The sequence below is a fragment of the Pyrgilauda ruficollis genome, unplaced genomic scaffold (genome assembly GCF_017590135.1).
Source record: "Pyrgilauda ruficollis isolate IOZ18807 unplaced genomic scaffold, ASM1759013v1 scaffold14, whole genome shotgun sequence".
NCBI lineage: Eukaryota > Metazoa > Chordata > Aves > Passeriformes > Passeridae > Pyrgilauda > Pyrgilauda ruficollis.
The window spans coordinates 3,354,562-3,370,633 of record NW_024512543.1 but is presented as its reverse complement, the minus strand read 5'-3'; the positions used below and the strand labels follow the sequence as shown (position 1 = coordinate 3,370,633).

Genomic DNA, 16,072 nt, shown 5'->3' with positions numbered 1-16,072 from the left:
TCGCCTGGAAAAGTGAAAGTACAGGAAAGACTACATTTTCCCACTATGATAATGTAATTTTCTAACTATTTTTGTATGTCAAATGTGTTCTATTTATATTAAATATTTTGAACTTCAATTTAAAATTTACTAGCTTGTATTTAAATCAGTGTTTCTCTCAATTTATTCAAGCATCATAAAGTTACAGTGTGATATTCTACAGAATTTGAAAAGTTTTTTGTTCACCACGTGTAACAGAGCAGCAGGTCTTTAATGAAGTAGGCTGCAACATATATTGCAATGCAAAAATTATGAAGAGACTTCAGTATATGAAATCCTATTACCCAAAGTGAGAAAGTGAGAAAAGAAGTCTGTCACAAGTAACTGAAGCCCTTTGTTAAGTGAAAACATACTGAAAAGTGACCACAAATAGGTACTGTATCAAGTAGCTTATTTGGAAAAGGTAGGAAACCTCAGAGCTGTGCCCATCTCCAGAGAAGAAGTGGGCTGCAGTCCCACATCTCTGCTGCAGCCAGCAGAGGGAACTCTGAACCTGCTGGGTCCCCATGGTGGAGGAATAAAGGAAGAGGACAGCAGCTCCTGAAAGGGGCAGTAAAAGCAGAAGTTTTACTCCGTATTTAATTCCAGACATGGCGATGCCCAACAGTAGGCTCTGTTGCAAATGGCTTAAAGACACAGATATATTTAAGGCAACAGATATTTAAGAGTACACAAGTCTTTGAAAACCTGAGTATTGCTCCTGTGTGGCCATGATAACCAACTTGACTGACCATCAATATTTTTCTAGAGCTTTATTTACCAGGGATAAGGCCTGCCAATGGTTGATTATCTTCATCTCCATCTCTGTAAGCCTGCCACCAGTTTGGATCTTCTTGACTGATCACATGGAGTATGTCTCCTTTTTGAAAAGACAGGCCTAACTCTCGGCAGGGGACGTAAGGGTCGTCAGAGGGATCGTAGTCAAAATGCGCTTTCACGTGTATCTGCAGGAGATCAAACGTTAAAACAAGGGAAAATACCCCAGTGACTTCTGAAGAATTAAACCTTGTCTTCCTGTGATTGCATTAGAGCTACGATGTAGAAAAACTGCAAGCTTCTATAAAACGGAAACTTTATCTGGGGTGTACACGAGGTACTGGAATGGAATCATTACGGTAACAATGGAAAGGACACAGTTGTGCTAGGCTGGATGGAAAGGCTTGAATTTAACATGGGACTTCCTCACCACTGTGGGAGACAATCCCCCAGCTACTGATTTAAGTTCTCTGCATTCAAAAATTATCAGAGGTATTCTGATTACTTAAAGTACCTAATAAATACAGACTGAAACACATTTGCTGGACTTAAAGTGAAGTTTCACTTGTAAAGTATTTTGTCACCAATCACTAATGTCTGGGCATTCTTTCTTGAAACTGTTAAAGCTATCTTTTCCTCCCAAAGCATATTTGCAAGGTTCAACAATCCAAGTTTTTTTTAATACATACATACTTATATACATATATATATATAGAGACACACAAAATACAGAAATTCAAAATTAGAAGCTCAGAACCACAGAAAGTTCTACTTCTACAAATTCTTTCAGAAACTGAGTTAAAATCGTACTAAGAGTTTTGGTTTAAGATCATTAATGTTTTTCAACAGTTAATTCAGGTGTTAGTCTGATAATAAGTAGAATCAATTTAAATGGCTACATTTTGGGTTTGTTCCACAATGTAAAGGACCTGCAGAAGAACTTTTTACACACTACTGGTAAAGCAAAGTACATTTCACCAAGCACAAGAACATCTGTAGAGCCACTTACAACTGTCTCCTTCGCAGGAGGTGGCTTGCTCTGCTGACTGGGAATCAATACGAAGGTCAGAGTACCATGCATGTCAGCCTGAGAGGAAAAATAGACTCTTCATATACAGTAGCAAAATATGGCTTAAGGTTAAGACTTTTAATAAATAATAAATTTCAGAAAATAATTTAAAAATTCCCACTAGCTGTTCCTAACAGTGCATCATCTACCCCTTAGCTAGTTTAAAATATATAATACAGATAAAGATGCAGTGATTCAGTAAGACTACAAAGCTAAGTGTTGCTGCTCAGATTTTAAAAGCCTAGCTTTCTTGAATATAAACTATATTTGAAATGGAGCAGCTGCTGTTCTGTCAAGCACAGATGTAGGAAAAATGGATAATTGTCTTGTTCAAACAGAACAGTTGTTCTGCTCTGTTCAAAAATACCAACAAGTGCATCTACTGGAATGAAAAAATATATTTAAAAAATGTAATTTTTCTAGAATTGTTCAAATGGAACAGTGCTTTCAAATCTAAACACTTTTCTACTATGATTTTATGCTGTTAACATTACCAAAGAATTCAAAACACTGTTTAAAGATTTTGCTAAGATACTCAAATCTTGCATATGTGAAGTGTTCAATACCAACATTGTAGTCATCCTTGATAAGAAAGTAGAACATAATAAATGTCTGGTCTTTATCTTCTTTGCTTACATACTTCCATTTGCAGAATGTGTTTGCACACATAAAAAGTATCTTGATAAAGTGCAAGTGACAGCCTGTGACAAGGTCTACAGGTGTTTCATGTCATATACACCATTCTATGAACCTTAACACAACAATTTATCCTGTATAAAACAAGAAAATGCATCTATTTCAGAAAATTCAGAACTACGGATTAAATAAAGTAAAAGTAACTTGAATAAGTTACATTGCCTGCAAGAACGGAAAATCCATTATTTTCAGTCCACAAGGAATGTATATAATCTCACAGTGATCACGTGAACAGCCTAGTCTAAAAGTCAGGTGTAGTTGATTATCACTTGAGTAGCAAGTAGTGAGGCAAAACTAAGGAAGTAATTTCTTTCTCCTGTACTTGAAGTGTTTTGGGGGGGTTTGAAGTATTTTAGAACTTCATTTCCAAATTACAAAATAAAAATTACGACAGATAAAAGATTAAAAGTATTATTTTAAATTAGTTCCATTAAAAATATATTCTAAAAATCAACATGGTTGTGTTTATTTTATTTTTAATTTTCAGCAAATTGATTTTCTCTTATGCTAATGTATTGTGGCTTTACACCTTTTTTAACCCTAGGCTGCAGGAGCTAATCAGGAGCAGAATAAGCTCTCTGCAGAGAACTAAACTGCCAGACTTGAACTACGTGTTAATCACCTCCAAAACACACTTTTCAGAAGCACAGGACTTAGCTACATATGGCTTTAAAAAATAGGGATGGCAATGGAGACAATCACAAAACATGAAAAATCTCAGATCTGATTAAAAAAAAAATGGACATTCAAGGCTTCTCAGAGAAATGTAAGCATCTTTCTAATTGAGTTAAAAACAGTAAAACAAAACCCCAAACTTCACACATTTCTGCCTCTACTTCCTTCCATTTGATCTCACTGTATGAAATAGCTGAAAAATTTTAACAGCAAATTTTAGAAAAAAGTACAACTGAAGATGCAAATTGTCCATTAAAAACCTGCATCTCACTGTACCATAAAACAACTTCATCTATGGATATTGCTGTCTACAATTCCTACACAACCTACAGCTGAACCTAAGTTTTTTTCCTGATTCTGATTTGTCTCTAGAGCATAAACCTACTAAGTAATGTGAAGATTTACTAAATGTTTCTCCTCCTTTTTTCCCCCCAAACTTCCTACTAAATAACCTAGTTGATATTGCCAATGTTTTGTGCCAAAGTCATAAATTAACCTCTTAAAAAAATCATTTTTATCTGTTTCCACTTTGACAATATGGTCTTGCCTGCTGCAATTGGATCAAAGATTCAGAGCTGGGTTCCACGTGTCTTGGACATTGATCCAAAGCAGGTACCAGGGAAAAGCATGAAAGAAAAGCAATTGGGCAAGAGAAAATACTGGTGGTAATTGCCAGCTTTTGACATTTTTCTCACAGGGCCTTTTTGCAAGTGAGTACCACTATCTTACTAATTCCTGATGGATTTCTTGCCTAGCTGCTTTTAAACCATAGTATAACTTTGTCATTAATGGTGTAATAAACAAGCAAATGTCTATACAAGTAAACTGCTAGACAAAAGGGCTTTTACCAGGTGGGAAAGTGTAGTAAGTCTAGTCACAAAATAGTCCCGTGTGATACCATTTGTGGTGGGTTAAGTCTGGCCAGCAACTTAAGCACCAACCAGCTCCTAACACACTTCTCTCTCTCAGCAGATTGAGGGAGAAAATTGGAAGACCAAATGCAAGAAAAAAATCTCATGGGTCAAGGTAAAACCAGTCTAATAACTAAAGTGGAAAAACCCCAACCCAACAAGTGATGCAAAAGCAATCACTCACCACCCAGATTTTACTGCTCAGCCTGACCTTACATGGCCATTCACATCACTGTGGTTAATTTGGGTCAGCTGTCCCAGCTGTGTCCCCTCCCAACCTCTTGCTCACCCCAGCCAGTTGCAGCCAGCAGACAGAGTGAGAAACAGAGAAGGCCTTGACACTGTGCATGCACTGCTCAGCAACAGCTAAAACACTGGTGCATTATCAACACTGTTTCAGTCTAAACCCAGCCTAAAACGCAGCACCATATAAGCTGCTATGAAGAAAATTACCTACAAACCAGCCACACATTTATTACTTGTGGACTGAATAAGAGACAAAGAGGAAAAATTATGGCTTTTCGGAGCTAAACAAAGTTTTCCTAGAAATCATTAGAAGTAAGTGTAAAGGTAACAGCTTGATGCTTCCACATTTGTAGGCTTCATTATTGCAGGAACTGCAATTACACTTGTCAGTACCGTCATATGCATCAGAAAGAAAATTTGAAATGGACCTCCACATATGAACACCAGCTACCAGAATGAAAATATTTTTGAGGCTAAATATGAGTAAAATGACAAGCAGAGTCAACAGGCTTAAGACTTATGAAATGAGTATCTATTGCAAAGAAAACAAGAAGTGTTCCAACTCACCAGCAAGTCAAAAACTTCATTAACATCTTTTCCACGGATCTCAATGCCATTGATCTCCAGAACTTCATCCCCTTCGTGCAACAGCCCACTCTTCTCTGCAGCACCTCCTTTGACTATTCGACTGATGATAACAGAATCCATTTCATTGCGAACAGTAGCACCCTGTGTAGCAGCAACACATTCTGAATTTATTACACATATGAAACTCAAAGCCATCTATTGTATATATTCCAAGCCTGTGGAAAAGCTATGCTGAAAGAGAATGCAAGTAACAGCTTGGATGCATACACACAATGCTCCAGTTCAAAAAATCCACTGCTTAACTCCTACAACCTACACTAAAGACTGAGGAATTTAATTGCTCCACACCATAAGATTCATTTTTTAAAATAAACATAGTCCCAAGGAAACTCTTACTTGAAAGAAGCAAATAGCAGATGATAACTGGTAAACAAACCCCAAAAGCAGAAAACAGCCAATCAAAAAAAACCTACACCTGGTTGGCACAAGGTTTAAGCTCCCTTGCAGCAAGTTTAGAATAGTGGATCTTGCCAAGAAGATCTGTCAAAACCCAAGCTGACAGAAGTTGTACAGATTTTACATGGTAGTATGGCTACTGCCCAGTTCAAGTTAAACACAAGTTTATTGTCTATGACTGTTTCTCATTTTGGAGGGACGGAGAGTGTTTACAAGTTAAACACTACCTTGGCATTCGAATTCCTAACATTTCGTAGCAATCTGGAAAGGACAAAAAGGCTCACTTCCTCCACATGTAACTGAGTAAGCACCAGTACTTACCAACGGAATATCCCGAGCTTTCTCAATGCGAACTATTTTAACCGTCTCCCCTCCGTACATGCCAACATTCTCATAAATCTTTTCATCTGTCATAGGCTCTGGTTGCATTTCTTGTTCTGCAACCTTATCATGAGCCAGCAGAAGTGCCTAGTGTTAAACAAAAATCAGCTCAGTTACAGAAAATATCACACTTGATATGCATACAAAACAGCAGAATAAATTCTGCAATTTCAACAGTCTCTGCAGGTTATAGAACTTTGCAAACTGACTCAAGCAATTTAAAAAATCATTTATCACAGCTACATAGAACCTACTTTTTTCAAAACTTTCAGACTAGAAAATAATATAAAAGCAATTTTGAACACAACTGTGACTGAACTTCTCTCTTACCTGTACTAAAAAAAACCTGACATTGGTTTACTATGTATGTGTCTGCAGACTCAGAATAAATTTTGCAGAGAAAACTACTTTTACATCACCATCCCAGGACAAAATTCCCTTTATGCACCCTAAGGTAAGCATGAAACAACTGCCAAAGGTAAAACAAAGCAACTCATGTGTTGCCCTGTTCCCACTGACCTATTGCTACATTGTTTATGTGCAAATCACCCCGTAATCCATACGGACTGTAGCAAGGGCTGAATACAATCTGTATATTGTATAAGTGTAGTACATTGAATACAATGTACTACACTTCATTAAAAAGTTCCATTAATTTCTGGAAATTGCAATTTCCTTATTCCAGAAAAATGAGGGTTGAGGAATAAAAATTCCAGTCAGCCCAGTCAGCCCAAGGCAAAAAGTAAGTTACACTGAAAACAACATCAAGAAATAGATCCATTAGATTAGAAGTTCCATTTTGTTTTACCTGCATGTGAGGGGCATTCAGCAAAGCGTTAAGCTCCTGTCCATCCTTATGGTGGTTGGGTTTCAAAACACTCTGTACCTAAAAAGAAATCAAGCAGTAAAACTCTAAATATAGCCAGTGATTTATCAATCCTCCCTCTCCTACTCAAGCACAACCCCTTACTTGCTGACTTGAGTAATTACTCATTTTACTGAAAGTAAGGTATATCCATGTTTGTTACTACTGCTGATTGATTAATCTGGTACACATTAGGAAAACATGCAATGAGACCACAGGACTAACCCAGCACATCTCGCCTCAGTAATAGTCTACCACATCTAAGTTGGCATCCAGTACCTCATACAGATTTGTAAATACCAGAGATTGGCAATGAGCTCAGGTATCACAAAGATGTGCACAAAAAAAATCAAACTATAGACAGTGAGAGTTAGTGATTTCGTGGCAGTGAAATCAGTCACAATGAAGTGTATTATGAGAGTGCTGGGCTTTTAAATTAGAGTAATTTCTTATTAATGTGACTAGCCTTCCCCTTCCTTAAAAACAGATTCACATATTCTTATTACACAAACTATTTCCACCAACAGCAAGGCCAAAGATTCCAAGACAGGTTTTGCAACGCATCCTGGAGCTCCTGTCTCAGGAAGTGCGCAAATCAAAACTTCAAAAGGTCCCTCCCTGGAAACCTGATTTCTTTGTCTGGTTCCAAAATAATCCACACTAACACAAGGATAGTTTTTGCTCAAGCAGCTTCAGCTGCCAAAATAAGTTCTCCTTCTCATACAGTTACCAAACGAGCCTTGCCATCATCTCTTGCAAATACTGGTATGCTCATACAGAGAGCCAAGAGCAGGGAAGTGCTCTTACATAAAGGTGAGGCTGACGATACTTTCCAAAGCCATCATCCCCTGGCCTAATCTGACCAAAGGCACACAAGTGCAACAGCACTTGAATACAAAGACATCAAGAGTAGATTATACAAATCAGAGCAGCAGTTTTCAGAGAAATAGAAAGCATTTTGTTAAAGAGCTTTTGATTCTCACAGATGAAGTAATGTGACATCAGAGAATCAAGAATCCAAAAGTTTCAAAGAGAAAATAATTCTGCTTTTTGTATGATCTAACAGTATCTAAAGGTCAGAAAAGCCTCTATATTAGAAGCAATTATCTACAGAAATGCTAACAACTATCTTGGATGCTACCACAAAATAGCACTGAAAACTTTCAAGTCAAGACACTTTTAAATTCTAGGAGAAGCCACTAAACAAACTATGCCCATGGAGCAAGATCCTCATATTGCCAAGAGAAGTGTCACAATTGAACATGCTCCTGTGGTTTGCAATAAACATGGCACAACCTCCAAAAGCCTTCCTTCAGCCACCCGTAGAGCATGCCTCATGGTGAGCAAATGTAGTACACCTTAACAGTTGAAGAAGCCAGATTTACATAGTTTCTTAAAGCAGTTTCTTTAAAATCATAGAGAACAGAAAGAGTTCAGCTTCACAAAGTTCTTACTTCAGTCATATGTCTAAATTAGAAAGGAAGTTATTACACCTGGTTTAAACTGAATTCTAGGATGCCACACAGCAAACAGAACATGACAAAAGACATATTTCACTGACAAGTTTTCCTCTCTTTTGAAAGAAAAGATTCTTCTATACAAAAGACTTTCTCATAAACGTTTATTTAAGGTCTCTAACTTTCAAGGGACTTTGAAGAAGCCACAAGAAGTCTTAAAGCTTTATTTATCAAATCTTTATGATCTTTTAATAGGAAAACCTACTCAGAAGCAACTTGGAAGTCTTCCAAGGAACACAATCTTCTGAATGCAAGGTCAGAGACTGGGAATTTCAGAGTGGAAAAGAAAGTAATCTGGCTCAACCAGTTACTCTGTGTGCAGTAAACATCCCTTATGCAAGTTGAATTTCTGCTTTGAATAATTTATTAACAATTTTAATATATCCCCCCTGTAAGAAAAACATAAATCTCTCATTTGTTTATTTAATGAAGCTCTAGGAAAGCTTCAGGCTCCCCTATGGACCACTTATTACAGCAGTAGTGCTACTTGCCAGAGTCCTTTTAACTCATGGTAATAAATCCCAAAAGCTATTTCTTAGCTTTATCAACTAAGAAATTTGAAGAAGACTGTCATTCCAGAAGTGACACACTACATATAGCACAGATGATCTGCGTATGTGTCAACACCTGTATTTTCTTAACTCTTCAGGATAGTTTTTATTGTTAACCATGTTACCTTTAGATCAAGAACCTTTCCCCCACCCCAGTCCCTGACGTTATCCATTTGGTTTCATTACACACACCACAATCTGTAGGCATGTATGATGGAGGCATGTGCTGGAGTGATATTAAGCATTCAGAAATTAACTGAACCAGCAAAAGTCTGTTTACCAGCAGTTGAGCAGGACTGTCAGATGGAGCATACATACACATTCTAGTGCACTTACACCAGAAGTTATGAGCTTCCAGTGCATCCCCTCAACAGTACTGATCTAGTTTATCTGTCTGATTTTGCAGAAGCAAACAGTGGCAAGTCCAAAATGTTTAGCAACATACTCTATATAAATTGAGCCTATTAAGTATATTTAAGAACAGGAACATCTTTAAGGTATTTGGTATGTGCTGTTACAGGCCAAGTCATAAACTGTCTTGAATGCTGTATCAAATATTCTTACAAGATCAAGATTCAGGCCCCATTCCCATAATCCGTGCCCCCATCTTGGTCAAGTTTAAACGGATTTAAAATCAATTTAATTACACTTGATGTTTACTGGCTATTTTTATTTGAGGCTTGGAGTACACCCCATTACATGAAGATAAGCTTTCTCAAATAAATTCCTTAAGATCAAGTGCTTCATTTCACCTTTTTAATTCAACTGAAGTTTCTTAAAAAGAGGAGAAAAAACTTGAGTTGTTAGTGACTGGTTATCAGAATTGGTGGGAAAATTAACCGTACATGTATACTACCAATTTTAAGAATTTTCTAAAGAGGACTAGAAAATTAAAAAAACCCTAAATAATATTAGTTATTACTTTTTTTTTGAAGGAAGACTCTTTTATGCTGCATTGTGCAACTGTGTTGTAAAACGCCTTTTCCTGTTAAGAGATGTTCTCTTCCACAGTATAAATCTGCAAACAAAACACGTCTGTAGCTTTAAACTGGGGCACACACACACCAAACAGTTTCAGAGTTAAGACACTGTTGCTCATGACCTGTGCACTAAAATATGCACACTAGCACTACCTGCTATTTAAAATTAATGTTATGCATGTATCTGCTATTTTTCTTTCTTGTAATGTCTTCTGGCTTTAATCATCAAGATGTTATCAGTATCTTAAATGAAGGCTTTTGCAAGTGTCTTTTCAAAAACACCCTGAAGTAAGTAAATGAGCTGCTTTCTGGGGGAGTTTCTTATGCCTATGCTTAGAGTAGAAAAAGCAAAAGACAATAAAAAATGAGAGAACAAGAAAAAACTTAAGACATGCAAGATGAACATTGTGAGGGTTAAAAAATACCCCACACCAACAACAAATTCAAAAAACCAAAACAAAAACACCACCAACTTTTCTAAATCAGAAATAATTTCCTTCCATATTGCTAGATAACTAATACAGAAACCTTTCAAAAATGAATAAAAGATCTGAAAACCAAGCATAAGATCTTCTATGCAGGCAAGACAAGGAAGTACAAGGTGATGTGAATGGAGGCTTCAAGGTATCCTCTTCTCGAGACACTCCTGTCAGACACAGAAATATTTGTCCTGAATTTCTGGCTCTATCATTTCAGGATGTTATTGCAAAATACAAGTCACTTAAATACACAAGAAGTTGAGTCACTGAGAAACTAGATTACATGTGAAAATGGGAACAGACACTTGCAAAATATTGAGTTTTCAGGAATTTCAAGGCTGGACAAGACAGGGATGGGAGATCAAGAGTCAAAATGAGTGCAGTGATTTGTCTTTTATGTAATAGTCTTGTGGATAATGATCAAATTCTGTTGGTTTAAAAATTTTGGATAAATGAAATATTTTCCTTTTGCTTAACCTTTTCCTGACTGGTAAGAGACACAAAACTGGCTTTGCACCACCTACTGATTTTAGAATTTACCAAATCACCTGAAAAGAATGTTTGGAAGGTAAGGGGTAGTAAGAAACGGGGAGAAACACCAGAGTTTGGAAACAGACCTAGAGTTTTCCTAGGCATATTTTCTTCTTGGAAACTTCTATTAAGTAGCAAATAGAAGGTCATCATATTCATGAAGGGAAAGAATCAGCTTTCTTAAGGGTTACATCTGTAACACCTTGCATTATAAAAGAAGGTTCAAAAATTCTGACTTGCATCTGAATGAAATCCTAAACAGGCCTATGTAAAGTGGGTGACTGGGGAGCAGCTTACAAACAGAAGGTAACTGAAAAGGCTCCTTCAGACTCACAGACACTGTGAACAAGCCCAGTGAGGAGTTTGAAGCAGGCTACAGACTGATGAATAAGCAAGCCAGAGGGAAGCTTACATGTACTGCAAACATATGATTACAGTGGGTTGATTAGAAGTTTTCACAGATTCACAGGATATTCTAAAGTACTTCTACCTGCTTTTGGCACAGTCTTACTGACAAACCTAAACAAGAAAATCCAAAACTGAAGTTTAATCAGCACCTCCACCTTTAGATTGTATTTAAATTGTGTTCCTCAAGAGTCAGTAATTTCTTCTGCAAAAGAACTTCAAGCTTGCTACAGTGCTGCTGGGCTTACAAGATTAAAGTCTAGTAAAAGAAAGGAGAGTGGAAAAAGCTGTTGAAAAAAATACTTCAGGGAGAAAGAAAACCAGATCCTAAACCAAACAAACTAACCAATCCAAAAGTCCCACCAACATCCACCACTTGCTGCCACACTGAAATACTCCAACCCATGTACCTGAGTCAGTTTGGTTTGCTGGGTGCTAAATGCTGGAGCCTTTATCCAGCCCCTGGATCCGGCTTTGCTGAACACTACAGTGCTAGGCTTGCACTGATGTTGGTATTCAAGCTACCTAGGTGAAAGCTAACAAAATTTATATGGGTTTAAGATGCAGCCACCCTTCACTACTATATATACTTGCACCAGACCATGGAAAATTGTGACAAAAGTTACTGAGTGACCCTTTGGAATATTTTAACAACTTCTAAAAAATGCATCAGATCCTACAAAAGAGCTGTCATCTGTCAGACCAAAAGAAGTTTAATCACAGCAGTAATTAAAGCATTTAAATGAAGTATTAAGGGGTCTGTTGCTCACTTTAAAGCAGAAGGCTCGTTTCCAGTATGCTTGTTATTCTCAGAGACAACTCCCAGTGTAAGAACCATGGCTCAACTTAGAGCCAGTCTCTCAACTCACAATAAGAGAGAACTGAAACTCAGTTCCTGAATGCTTGAAATAAAGAATACCAACGGAAAGGGAGCTAGATTATCACAACCACTCCCTTTCCCTATGTTTAAACATAGTACCTTCTCTGTTACATATCTATCCATGCTAAAGAGGGAGTTTCTACCCCCAAAATATTTTTCTGGTTACTGTTTGCTGTATCTGGTTTTTCCAGATTTCCAATCAGTGACTACTATAACCTCTTTCATATTCAACATTCACTCAGACAAGCTTAACAAGTATGCATTTCAACAGTAGCTATGATTATAGGTTTCATGTATGTCACAGGGATGCATTCTGTACATACCTCTTGTGCTAGTTCTTGTGCATTGGAGCTGAGAGGATATGGAGGGCTGGCTTTGTTCATGTGGACTGTAACAGCGTTGTGGATCTTAAATGCATTCTGAAAATCGCTATTTTGAACAAGCTGTAAAATGAGTGAGATATCCTCTTGACTCTGAGGGTCTACCAAAACGTGCTGGATATGCTTAAGAGAATTTAACAGTTCTTCCACTTCTAGGTAAGAAATAACAAAATACAAATAAGATATGAGTTAACAAGAATGATAACTAATATTTATATTAAGAGTTATACAAATTTTTTTTTACTGTTCGGTTTTTAAACCAGCAGTGATATATGCAAGTTTATTAGTTATCTGTTATTCCAACTTTTTTGAAGCAGAAAGTAACTGAATTAAAATAGTAAAAAAAGAAAAAGACCCCAAGTCAGTAAGAGTAGTAAGACTCTATTGCTAAGCTCATCTTGATGCCCTGAATATTCACTGATACCTTGGTTCACTTTTCTGTGTGTACCTATCATATACGGTAGAAATCTATGTATCTCAACTATATATTGCTTATAGAATGAATGTAAGATAAGTAAACTACACTCAACTTGCAAACATAAAATTATGCTCAGTCTTAGCACATTGAAATAAAAAGGAGGAAAAAACAATCTGTGAACATTTATGAGTTTTGAGAATTATCTACAGCAAAAGAAAGCCCACATCTTTTACCTACATGAACATGAGTTCTGCTTGGGCAGTAAAATATTTTAATATTTTAATAACCAGTTTCTGTATGTTTGCAGAATACTATGCGTGTACTGCATTCTGGAGTTTCAAGAACTGATTTACAAGTGCTTTTCAAAGACATTTATATTATTTTAAGCCTAATCAAATTTCTGCTAAATAAGTCACTTCTCAGAATTAAAGTACACAATTATGTACTTCAGAAACCACCTAAAACAAGGAATATGGATCAAAACTGAAGCAGACAACAAGAAAAAAATAAAAGCATGTTTTGAGTCTTAAATAACATACATGTTTTCACACATTATCTGAAAAAAATCTGTTCAGCCACAAGCAGCTGGTCAGCTATCTAACATTTTAATAAATTAAAGTAAGCTAGAACTTTTGAACCCTGGTATTTAAAGAAAATGAACAATAAAGAAAATCCCAAATTTTAAAACTGTCAGTTGATACTGATACCAAAATACCAGCTTTGAGAGCAATTTTAAAGTTTTAGCAGCCTTCATTTATTCATTATGAGCTAATAAAATCAGGAACACTATCAGAACATCAGCAAAATTGCATTTTTAACATGAAAAATCACAGTAGATACTGATCACTAACATGACCAGTACACTGGACACAAGCCTAGACTCAAAATTTTTGAGCACAACATAAAAAATAGTTGATAAATGGGCACACGAAAACCATAAAGCCTAAAATATGCATTTCCAAAAAGTTTAATTGTTTTAATTTTGGGCAAACCGTGTCTACACACAAGCTGTCAAATATGAGTTTTCAAGTTAAGTCTTCTGTATTATAAAAGGAAACAAACAAGCCAGGGCTGCTACTCTTGTACTTTACTGTGTGCAAGACAATAAAAAAAACAGTAATAAAACCCCTCCAAAACCATTTCACACATGCTCAAAACATCCTACCACCAAAGGTCAAGGACTTCTTCCTGTAACCACCAAGGAAACAAAGGGCAGTAGGACAAAAGCCGCACAGAAAGCTTGGATACTGGATGTGCAGGATATTCCACTGCTGATATCCAGTACAGCTCACAACACTAATTATGGTAGCCAATGTCTCACTAGGAAACTGTATACACAATATACTGCTTATCACACTGGGAGAAATTCCATTTGGGGAGAAGGCTAAAGAACACTCCACAAGTGAGAATATTTGCTAAATAGGACATTGTCAGCTGGCAAAATTCTCATCTAATGGAGAATGCACAGTACTGAAGTATCTCTTGAACTCAATCACAGATGTTATTGTATAGCTCCTGACACCTGCTTGGTTAAAAAACATACTAACTCAAAGTTCTGCTATTTGTTACGGTTATTGGATTCAAAAAGCAGTGAGATACTAGAGAAGAACCTTGCTTCTTTTATGTCTTCCTAACTATTTTACTCCATTATTCCTGAACTCTCTCCTATATACCTGAAAATTCAAATACATACACATATATACACACACAATTCTAATACATGTTGCATGTAAGATATGTATTCATACAGGAAGACAGACATCTTACTCTGTATCTACAACAACGACACCCTGTTCCTAGATGTCTTTACATACTCTCTTTTTAGCCCTTTGCTAGTTCCTTCTGTGCTGCCCTTTCTTACATACTATCACAGTACTCTTCCCTGTGTAATTCCCTTCTACACTGAGGCTTCATCTGCTGGATACTAAAGCTTTATACCAAGTGATTTGCCCCCACCATGAAACAGCAAACAAATACCCACCTCAACACAACTATAAAACAGAAATAATGCTTCAAAGGAGTGAAATGAAGCATTCCTCAAAAGGTAGCACTCCATTTTCTAGTCACTTGTTTAATAAAAAATCGCTCATAAAAGCCCACACAAATCTGGCTTTATGCATGCCTAATTCTCTCTAGACTCCTGCTTCTGAAGTCTGTATCACAGGTGAGATTACAATGCAGAGTTTGGTGTTTTTTTTTTTTTTTGTTAATTTCAGTCTTTTTAAAGTAACAACAATACAAAAACCACCACGTAACAAAAGACTCCAGATATTTCCTACAAAAAGAGTTGTCTTGAAGAAAAATAAGTTCAGTAAGACCAACATCTGCATTTACTCACATAAAAGTCAGGGTTCTTTTGCAGAAAAGTCCATTTTTTAATTGCAGATCAATTAGCAATCAAATACTGGGTTTTGTCAAGTCTTCTTTTGCATGAAGTGCTGCAGCCTTTTTCCATTAGACTATGAAATGGCTGGAATGTGACTGAGCACTGTGAGATATACACATTAATCAAAAGACTGCCAGGGCAAAAGTATGCAACTGCAGGGGAGGATGTGCAGTCACAGCTTAACATGTTAGATTAGAAAACTAAGAAAAGAAAATAGATGATTTTTATCACCTTAAACAAAAAGTTAACAAGAGCAAACTTAAGAAGATAGGCTTTATTATATCTCAGCACCAATGTCTTTGTTCCCAAACTTTTCTATAGAGTAATCTGTATGCTGGTAGTAGTACTTTAATGCTTCAAATATAACTTAAATCACAGAGCTAGGAAAAGTAGTTTTGGACAAAACAGTATTTCAGAAAGTTTATTTATAACATATTTATAAATAAGTTTTGGCCAAGGTATAAAAGCAAAAAATAGGTAGCTTTAAAAAAATCATCATCACTGTACCCAGAAAGGGCTTACTTCGGAAAGGCTTACTTCCATAAATGTCACTTATTTAACTAAATTAGCTGAATGAACCATAGGAAACCAAAGAAGTCTGCATTTTATGGAAGCATATTGCTGTGAAAAAGCCAGTAAATACTTATATGCACATGTGCTAGGTGCAGAGACTATTATTTCCATTTAAACGGCTGTTTAAATCATATACTGTTTTGATAGCAAACATGCCCTTTAGCATTCTTTTGGTTAAGTCTCCTGTTTTATTTTTATACAAAAATTCCAACTTCTTTAATCTAGTCTGCCTTCTTTTATGATGATAAAAGCATTGAAGGCTTGGCAAGGATCTGCCAAACTAGACAACA

General features: G+C 36.5%; 1 protein-coding gene across 1 annotated transcript in view; it reads right to left on the bottom strand.

Annotated features, from left to right (window-relative positions):
- The window catches only part of PALS1 (protein associated with LIN7 1, MAGUK family member), a 55,554-nt gene that overhangs the window by 9,102 nt on the left and 30,380 nt on the right, over nt 1-16,072 (bottom strand). The window contains exons 3-8 of the mRNA XM_041459830.1: nt 12,349-12,557; nt 6,626-6,703; nt 5,758-5,904; nt 4,960-5,121; nt 1,805-1,882; nt 800-983 (exon numbers count right to left, since the gene is read on the bottom strand). Of these exons, the coding sequence (XP_041315764.1) occupies nt 800-983; nt 1,805-1,882; nt 4,960-5,121; nt 5,758-5,904; nt 6,626-6,703; nt 12,349-12,557 (858 nt within the window). The remainder of the gene's footprint in view (nt 1-799; nt 984-1,804; nt 1,883-4,959; nt 5,122-5,757; nt 5,905-6,625; nt 6,704-12,348; nt 12,558-16,072) is intronic.